The sequence below is a fragment of the Gavialis gangeticus genome, unplaced genomic scaffold, assembly GCF_001723915.1.
Source record: "Gavialis gangeticus isolate Ggan-Ray unplaced genomic scaffold, GavGan_comp1, whole genome shotgun sequence".
Taxonomy (NCBI): Eukaryota; Metazoa; Chordata; order Crocodylia; family Gavialidae; genus Gavialis; species Gavialis gangeticus.
This window is the reverse complement of record NW_017729032.1, coordinates 5300957-5311160: the sequence shown is the minus strand read 5'-3', so window position 1 is coordinate 5311160 and position 10204 is coordinate 5300957. Positions and strand designations below refer to the sequence as shown.

The 10204-nt window shown below is 45.6% G+C and overlaps 1 protein-coding gene across 2 annotated transcripts in view; it reads left to right on the top strand.

Annotated features, from left to right (window-relative positions):
• NARS2 (asparaginyl-tRNA synthetase 2, mitochondrial (putative)) overlaps positions 1-8754 on the top strand; it is a 75915-nt gene extending 67161 nt beyond the window's left edge. For both annotated transcript variants that reach the window (XM_019525089.1, XM_019525090.1), the window contains one exon: positions 7507-8754. In XM_019525089.1, the coding sequence (XP_019380634.1) occupies positions 7507-7651 (145 nt within the window). In that variant the 3' untranslated portion in view covers positions 7652-8754. The remainder of the gene's footprint in view (positions 1-7506) is intronic.
• The last annotated feature ends 1450 nt before the right edge of the window (positions 8755-10204 follow it).

Below are 10204 nucleotides of genomic sequence, written 5' to 3'. Positions count from 1 at the left end.
ATAAAGGCTGTGGGATGGGGGGCAGGGGTGGCAAGAGAACAGGCAGCAGCTGTGGCTCTGGCCCTCAGCCCAGATCAGAGCCAGAGCTAGAAGTCACAGCAGCTGCCTGCCTCCCCCCTCCCCTCCCCACTTGATTCCAAGACAAGGGTCATCTTTTTTACCAAGTTAAATGGTAGGGAACCTCATCTTGGATTCAGATAAATATGGTATGTGAAGTTGATTGACTTGTGGCTTCTCAGTCATTTTTAATATTAAATCCTTGAATTGTACATATGGTTACAGTAGACCCTGACTGCTAAAATAAATAGGATACATAAGCCACAAGTGATTTGTATCTGTAACATGCATACTTCCACTTGCAATCCAAAGAGCCCAGCACAATGGTTGCAAGGATAAAGACTGTTTCATTACTGAGACAGAGCAACCGTTGAATTTAATAGGCAAAAAAGCAAGTTCCTGGAGGTTTTTCCATGCAGAATTGACTGTACAGATTCCCTGAGTCCCTTCTGGAATAATAGTTCTCTCTGGGTATCTTTAATCAGCTGTTGGAGGAGTGAAGTTTCTAGGTGTTTGAGAGGTTTGTCGAAAAGGTGCTTAAGTGGGTGGCATGATCATTAAGGAAAAGGCTTTTAAACTCTTAACTTGGATGAAGAGTCTGGAGCGAATGCAGGATTCCCCAGGCATCTTGCAAACATTTGGGAATAGCACAGCCCACAGTACCACAGAAGTGTACATCACCAACATAGTCATCTCATCTGACCTACTCCATGACAAGACGTTTCTCCTATTTCTGTTAGCCTTCTCCCCTCTGTTTTAGCAAGACATCTTGCCTTGACATAGATGAACCCCTCTAAGTCCCGAGGCACAGCTACTTGCAGAGGGCGACTAAGGGGCAAAACCTATGTTGTTAGAAAGCTGTGGACGTAGACATTGGTCGAAGTTAGTGACAAAGCTCAGTTCATTCCTTGCATCCATGGAACTGGGCACGATGACGGAAGAATCACTGAGCTGCGGGGGCAGTCAGAGCAGATTGAATTACTGATCTCTCTGCCTCTGACAGCAACCAGCGTGTGGTCCTTTATAGAGTTGTGGCTACATTAGTACAACTAGCTAATTGTACAGTTCTGTAGAGCCAGAGTGGGAGACAGGTGACATCTTTCTGTCCCCCATGGTTGGTTGGAAAGTCTATGGATTTATGCTGGGAGCTTTGGGCAGTTGTGTTTAAGGTAAGGATTCCCCTAGCATTAGCAAGGAGCCTGGGCTGTGCTTTATCTTACATTCACCAAGGAACTCGAGGTAACTCTGATGGTGAACGGGGGTTTGTCATCCCTCAGTCTCTATCCTTTTTTCCTTCTTATTACTCCCATGGGAGCACACTTCGGAGGGTGAGGTCACTGCTTATGCTGTGGCGTAGCAATACCTTCTGATTTCGTACTTGGACTCTGCCGTTGACTGGTTTACTCAAACGGCCTAGAGGGGAGTGGGGAGGGTTGATCTCTTTTGAAACTGGGTCTCTGGCTTCTGTTGGGTTTGCCTTGCAGCACTCACTCCTGCTAGTGTCTCAGTGCTTTTGAGGTGGCAGCAGACCTTCCATAATTAAGATTGCATCGAGCGTTTCAGCAGGACAAAAAATTGATCTGTTTTCCATTTTAATGATTGAATTCAGTTAGTCACAAAAGCTCTTTGGAGGAGAACTGAATCATCTGCCTGAGTCTTCAAGTACAAGTTACTCACTTTTCAGCAACAAACGCTGGCAAAGGCTCTCTGCAGAATCGTGTGCAGGCTACAGTATCGCTCCCTCCCACTGAGGCCTGCAGGACCCCTCGTGTCACAACCCTGCCACTCCTCAGCAAGGTATTTAAGGAGTGGCCGGCCTCTAATAGACCCATTGTCCCACTGGGAGAAGAGGGTGGGAGGAGGGAAGCCAGTGATCTGAAATGGGCTATTTTGTGTTTCAGTCCCTCCATTTAGTCAGCAGCTGAGAGCACTTTAATAACATACGGTAGAATTCCTTAGTCCCTCTCTCTCCCTCACTTGAATACATTTTTCACATGTTGTAAGTTTTTCTTTCTTTTCCTGACATTGGGAAGAAACATTCAGAACTGTTTTATGTGGTTACTTACTTTATTTCCATTGTCCTTTCATATTGTCAGGGAACTTGGTCACCTCATTTTCATGCTGCTGACTCTTTGTGCTAGCTATAGTCACTGGAAGGCTATAAGCACCAGCAGGGTGGACTGCCCGGTGGGGTATGGGGCACTGGACTGGGTGGTCAAGACCAGGATCCTATTCTAGCCCTGCTGTGCCTGCCTCTAGACCAGACACACTCAGTCCTGACAGGCTTGGAAACCACATGAACAAGCAGTGTTAACTAAAGAGCCACAGCAACATCCCCTTCTCCACCTTGGTGAATCGTGCCAAGCGCACTCAAAAGAAAAAGGTAGTATCACAGTTGATAGCATGTGTGTTGTCTTATTTTGGGTTGCAGGAAAGGTTCATGCAGTTAAAAAGATGAAGTGAGATTGTATTTTCTGCAAAGAGTCAGAGGTGCTAAGTTGAAGAGGTACTGGTGGTTTGGAGCCCGTGATCTGAGTATTGCTGGCTTACACTAAAAGCATCCTGGGGCAGAGACTATCTAACTCCCTATTTGCACTATGCTTGGCACATTGGGGAGCTTATCTTTTTTGAGGTCCTCCAAGTACTACCATAATACAAATGAGAAGAAGGATATTCTGCTACTCAAATGCCAGTTTTTGTTCAGTGCTTACACAGACCGAGCATGACAGCCCAGGGTCTCTCTAGATAATGGACTTTCATCATCATTCTGATTTGAATTGTACCCATAAATTGTGAAAACAGTTTGATGCAAGCCAGAACCTAGATTTTGTTAGCGTTAACTCGGAGAAAATAGAGGGTTATTGTCTCGTTCAAGGTGGAGGCTCTTGAGAACATAGGACTGGCAGGGGCCTCCTAAACTGTTGAGTGTTCACAGACAACAATTTGTCCAAAAGACACCGCAAGCAGATCCACTGTGGCTTATCTCATAACTGTAGCCACGCAGCCCCAATAAGAAAGAACCTGCCATGTAGTATAGGAAGATGGCAGGAGAGACAAAGGTGCCACCACTATGGAAATTGTGAAATAAAATGTTCTGCCTGTCATCAGCACTCATTTGTCCTTTGGTTGGAGGAAGGTGAGCCCTGTCTTCTTCGCTGAGCTTTTATTGCACTGATGATTCTTCACCAAATGTTCTTCAGCGAGCTTGCTTAGCACGGATGATCTGCTGGACAGTGCAGATCTGAGCCTTACACAGAAGAAGAAAAGAACTTCGTGATGGTAAAAGTATAAACTGTCAAGGGCCGCATTGGTTTAGCAGCGTATGGTACTTCTGAGTTCTTGGGTGCTGTCTCCTTCCTCTGTAATAATGCTGGGGAGTTGCCTAGCAGATGTGCCTCCAGATGTGTAAGTCCTAAATTGCTGGCAAGCGTCATGCATCAGTTCCTCTCAGGGGCCAATAACAGTATTGATAAGGCACCTCTGAGTGCAATGTGGATGTTAAGCCCACAACACCTCTCCGGAGGGGGAAGTCCTATCACCCCATTTTCTAGATGGGGTAACTCAGAAGGTCAGCCTCAGAACCAGATCAGGGTTTAGGGCCAGCTGCTGAGTTCGGTGAGTGCCAGTAAGGAGAAGATTGGACCTTCAGACCTTGTTGTCTCTGTGCTACAAGAGGTGATGTATGAGCTCAGAGTAGAGGTTATACCTGGCATCAGGAAATGGCAGCATCATATGTTTGTTACCTGAGAGATGTATACATGTTTATGGCCAAGATGATCAGCATTATGATTCATTCTCTAGTCTGTCTTTCTGTACCTAAATGTCACCCTGAACAGCACAGGAATTAGATGTAAAGCCAAGGTTATCTGAGGCCACCACTGATCAATCCAAGGATTCGACGCTTTTTCCAGTGACGAAACCAAAATCAATATACCCCTCATATACCTTGAGCAATAAGGTTCTTTGTACTAATGTCCTCGCTCCAGAATCTGGATCAGTCGTTGAAACGATCTGTCTCGGAGGTTGTTATTTTGAAGCCTGGTGTCTTTTTGATTTCTACTTTTATTTATTTAATGTTCTCCTGGTTGAGTGTCCAGGCTCATAGAGTGCACAGCCACTGTTCTTTCTGCCTCATTTTCCCTAGCCAAGGTTGAGGAGATTTCTGTATAAGCAAAGGGTTAAATAAAAAGGGCTTGGGTTATTTTGTTTGGAAAGCAGACAGAGGAAGCCCCAGCACATTCAGTAGTAAATAGCAGCCAAGACGTGGCTCCTATTCACACTGCCTTCCAGTGCGGTGCAAGGGCTCTTGATGAAGATAAAAGGATGCAGGTTTCTAAAGGGATGAAAGGAAATGCTTTTTCAACTTGGCAGATAATGAACTCCTGGAATTCGCTGCCAGGGGATGTTGCTGCAGCACATAGCTTAGCAAGACTGGGAGGTTACAAAGGCTATCAACCTTCCAGCTCCAGGGCATAAACTTATTGCCAGCTGGGGTCATGGAGAGAGATTTCCTTTCGTGGCAAAACATTGCACAATCCATCAGGAGAAGGGGGAGCGTTCAGTTTTCCCATCAAGCACCATGTGTTAGTCCCAACAAGAGACAGCTGGAGGAGCCTATAGCTGTTTGTAAGGTGAAAAATTTACCATGTAGGTGGACGAAGAAAAACTCAAGGAGCATTTTCTAGCGCTTCTACAGAAAGATGTGGGAAAAGGAAGAGCTGCACCTGTAAGTCATCAGAAAGTTTTAAAAGATCTGATCCAAAAGCTGTAGAAATCAGTGGGAGCTTTCCATTAGCTTTATTGGGATCTGGGTTCAGCCCAAATGGCTACAGTTTGGCTTTGTGATCTACAAATAAAATACACCACCAACTTGCTCTTTGACAGCAAATTATTGTTTTTCAGCCATGGAAGGCATGAATCTATGCCAAGTATCTCTGGGCTGGGCTGGGAGCTATGTAGGAGCAATGCACTTAGCATCTGTGGGCTCTTTCTCTTCGCTGTCTTAACTTCCCTAGTCGATGTAGGGAACCAGCCTTTGGGTCCAAAACGGGGGTGGACAGTTATTTGGGCTGGAGGGCCACTTAAGGAGTTTCAATGAGATTTTCCAGGTGGGGCTGGGGAAGGGTGCCAACCTGGCCCAGTGTGGTGGAAGTGCGGCAGCCCCCGTTGTGATAGGTTACTCTGCCCAGCTGCCACTGGTAGTGTCTCTGCTGCTGTTGCTGCCAGACCTGCCCCCACTGCCGGTGCACCCCAGGATATCTGCCCTGCACCCACTGCCAGGGCACCAGATGGAGCAGGCAGTCAGGGTCTTCATGGAAATCAGCCCAGGGCCCCTGCAGGCAGGACGCGCACAACCCGGCAGATGGGCCTGAATGGGGGGGAGCGGCATCCCGGAGCAGAATGGATGGGCAGGGGCTGGAATTGCAGGGCAGTGATAGCCCGGGGCCAGGACCCAGGGCAACGCTGCAATCGGCTCCCTGCATGTCCCTCTGATGGTTGCCAGTTCTGTGCTGTCACCGTGCCATGTCCTGGCTCCCGGATGCTGCTCCCCACCTGCCCACAGCCCCATCCCACCTGCCCAGCTGCGCATGCTTTGCCCATGGGAGTCCCAGGCCAACCTCCAGTGCTGCAGTTTGAGAGTGGAGGCAAGTACATTTTGGGGTGGAAATGGGAGAGGATGGAAGACCCCTTAAGGACTATTTTATTTATGGTATTCAAGGATCAGTTTGGGAATGCTGCTGTTGCTAATGAGTTCCTAGGAAAAAAATAATATGCCAGCAGTCGTAAATACAAACTGTCAGCTTGTCTGAGTCTGAAAACCTAATTGCCTAACAGCCTTCTTAAAGGATGGGGTGTGAATATGGATATCTGTATTAGAGGCAGAGATCAATCAGTGGAATTACTTTGGCTTTGTAATGGTATAATTTAGGCTGTAGTCCAGTAAACCATTTAAGCATATGAGTAGCTCTACTGAAAGCCTGTAAGCCAGAATTTGGCCCTTAGCATTTTGAAAAGCAAGCCCTAGCACTATAGAAAAGCTTGCTTGTTTAAGAATTGGCTTGTTTGTTTTCTTTAACCCAACCGATCAAAGAATGAATGCCTGGATATATAGCACTAGGCCCTCCTCCCTTGATTGTTGCATTTACTTTCCTCTCTGGCAGAACAATGGTGTGACCTAAACAAATTGAGAACTGGTTGGAATTTTTTCCTATGGAAAATGTTGATTTTTTAGCAAAACCGTAAAAACCTCCAAAATTCATGCTAAAAACAAAACGTTGAGGGGAAATAACGCATAGCCCATCGTGCATCATGGGGGAAACTTAGCTGCAAAAAACAGGCCAGGAAGAAACACAACTACATCTCCTGTCTAGTCCCAGAATCCATCTACATCTACAGTCCTAGAGCCCACCCGTATTATTTGTTTGGGCAGTTCTTTGGCCTTGGCATGAAAATTTTCTGTGGAAAGCAAATGTTATTTGCAAAAAGAGAAAAAGAACAAAGCTGAGGAAACATACCGTGATCCCCAAATCTTGTCTAGGTCTATCCTAGCTTTGCAGTTGGTTCAATAAAAAATACCACCTACAAAAAATCCTTGCTGCTCACATACTTCCTGGACCATCCCAGCTACAGCAGCACTTCAACTCTACTAAAACCCAATTTTCATATTAAAAGCAATCAGAATATTTGCCCACCACCCAAATGATTTTCAGTTAGTCATTTGCTTATTACTGAATAAATTAGTGGATTATTTCTGCCAGCCCTACTCACCAGAGTGTCTGAGATAACATTTTTGAAGTAGATGTGCTAGAGTGGTACTGCAAGTCAGTTCTGCCTTCTGCAAAGGAAGATGCTAAGGTACACATCAGAAGACTGTCTTAATAGTGAGACCCATCAGACAGCAGAATAGTCTTCTAAGGAAATTATTGGAAACCGCATCACTTTAGGACATTTAAAAATAGACTAGACAGAAAACAAAAGCTGCTGCTGTTGCGCTAATTCAGCACCTCCAGGGGAAGGATGGAATGAGTCTATCAGGGGTTTTTCTTCACTTGCAACAGATATTTCTGATGTTGTAAGAGTCTGAAGCCATGTCTGCTCCAGAAGGCTCTTGACCAGTATAGGATGAGTACTTTACCACCCAGCAATGCATTCCTGGGGTGGGCACAGCTATAGCAGCAAAGCTGTGAAGTAAAACCACCCCCCTAAGCAAAACTGTCTCAACAAAGCAGGGAGATATATTGCTGGTTGGTGTGAGAGGTTTCTTCCATCTCAGCTGTGGCTGTCATCTGTCGACACTGCCAGCCCTATATAGTGGCAGAAACACGGTGCAGCCCTCACCGGGGCTGGGGTCAGGGAAAGTAATTAAATGGAAAAGCCTTAAATACAAAGCATCTCTTTAATTATCTCAGCATAACGCATTGTGAACGTGACTGTCTGTTTAAATTACAGGTACCTAGATCTCCGGAAGTTTGGATCCATCCCTCACGGAGGCTTCGGTATGGGGTTTGAGCGCTACCTGCAGTGCCTCCTGGGTGTTAGCAATATCAAAGACGTCATGCCTTTCCCGAGGTTTCCTCACTCCTGTCTGTTGTAGCCCAGTAGCGGCCACCAAAACTTTGGTGGTGTATTTGTATGTATATATAATGCGTGTGCATAGAATGCAGTATGTTGTTGAGGAAAAAAACATGGAGCGTTTTTTTTTTGTATTAAAACCTCAAAAACTTGTGGCGAATTGAATGGAGGGGGTGTATTTGGTAGCAGCCGTGTTGGTCTGAGACTCAAAGAAATGCAAAACTCTAGAGCTCTTGGTTCAGAGATGAGACCTTTTATTAGACCAGCTAAGAAACTGCAAAAAATAAATGTTTTTCTGCAAGCTTTCGGGCACACCTGCCCTTTCTCAGGCTCAGGGCAAATTGAAGATGGTAAGAAGTCCCCATAGGTAGAAAATAAACTTCGTTTTTGCACAGAGGATGCTGAAGGTGCACTTTCATGAATAATTTATGAAGCTGCACCTTCATAAATAAATGAAGTTTGTTTGCTACGTATGGGGACTTTTTGCCATCTTTAATTTTCCCTGAGCCTGAGGAAGGGCAAGTGTGCCTGAAAGCTTGCAGAACAACTTTTTTTTTCTTTTTTTTTGCGATTTCTTAGTTGGTGTAATAAAAGGTATCAAAACTAAAGAGAGGGCATTTAGGAGTATTACTGCTCTTTGAGAAACTTTGGATCCTACTCTGACTTCGTATTAGTTATACAGCAATTTAAATCTTCAAAGCAAAGCACTTCAGGTAAATTAATGAGCCCTACTTAAGTGAAGAGTTAAATTCTTCATGGGAGTAACACAGGTCACAACTGTAATCAATATGCATTGCTGGGTAATGCTGTTTTTATAATGCAAGACGTTAATAAGGGGGTGTGACCCACGCACAGGACTGAGAGACAGGAGGCTTTGAGTACTAATTAAATGTCTGCACAGTGCTTTGAAGATGGAACGGCAGAGAATTGCTAAGTAGTGTCCTTCACTGTGACGCATAGGCTCTTATGAAATAGCCATTGGTAAAGATTCTTCCCTTATTAAAATCAAGTCTAGGCTTATATTGGAAAGTGTACATTTGGAAAGTGTATATTAACTGTGGGAGGACAACACAGATGATTTTGATTTTATGAGCCATCGATAAAGAAGCATGGTAGGTTTTTTTCCCCTGCAGTTTCTTTGGTCATAATATTACAACATTCATCATCATGGTGATTTCTTCAGACAGGCCTGCATCTGTATCCTTCAGAGAATCAGAATTAAAAGGGACCTCAAAGATTATTGAGTCCGGTCGCTTGCACAGATATGGGATTCACTGTTCTCAGCAATGTTCGCTTCACTTTGCACCACACCCAGAGAGGCAGAGCGTGGAAGAGCCGAGCCACACATGCTGTCTTAAGGAGAATGCATTTGCATGGGAAGAAAGAAGTGTTCTGTGAAGTGGGAGTGTATCTGAGGCTCAGAAGCCAGCACATGCTTTGAAATGTTTCTGGAGGAAGTATTTCCCCTTCAGTTGGCCAAACAAGATTTACCCACATTTCGAAAATACCCTGCAGCTAACACAAGCTGCAGCCTTATGAGATAATTGTTTTCTTCTCTGTAGGAGCTGAACTCCTTGCAGCCTTTAGCATTCTGCCAACAGCCTTACGTGGTGTAGGAGAACAATCATCCCCACATTACACATGGGAGCTATGGACAGGTTAAGAGACTGGTCCAGGGTCACACACACAAAAAAAAAAAAAAAAAAGGCTGAGCTGGGAGTTGAACTCAAGGTACAAAAGTTGCAAGGTGGGGACACGTCCCTCTGGTCTTCCAAACAGGGTCATCCTCTGAACCTATGAGTGCTCTGAGGGAAGGTTTCTCTTTAATTTATGTAGGAACATGGCAGCATAGGATGGGAAGGGTCTCCTGGCCCATTGTATCCAGTCCCCTGCATTTGCAGGCAACCATTTAACCAAGGGATTTCCCCCAAATTGCTACTTCCTTTCACACAACTGCAAGGCACAATAGCCAAAACATCAAGAATGCTCCCCTGCAGTGGTGCTCACAGATTTTGGCTACACAGGCCAGATGAATGGCACTGGGCTAGACCATGGGCTGGATCAGGCTCTGACCAGTGGAGGCAGTGTGGGGCCTGATCTTGGCTGGGTGGGAGCAGTGTGGGGCTCCATGCTGCCTCCACCTGCCTGGGATCAGGTTTTGGTGGCTCTACCATACTTGCTAGGCTGGGATCGGGCCCCTGCCCAGCCCCTGCGTGCAGGGATTGTATCCTGCACCACTGTGCTCGCCAGATCTAGCAGTGCTGTGGATTGCGGGGCTCCTCGCAGGACCTGTGGGGAGACCTGTGAACCAAATTACATAACATCAGGGGTCAGCTATGGCCTGCAGGCCAGGGGCTGAGGACCCCTGAAATACCACATGCCATAAGGCAAGTGCAGGAGAGATGAAGATACCACCAATACCCTGCCACTGTAATGAGAGAGAGGCAGTTGGTAAATGCATGTTCAAAGATCCTAGGAAAATAACCATGCAAATTAATTACTGGAAAACATGCACCGTGTCTCTGGTTTGCTGCCAAACGAATAGCACGTGAAAAAAAACCAAACTCAAAACAAT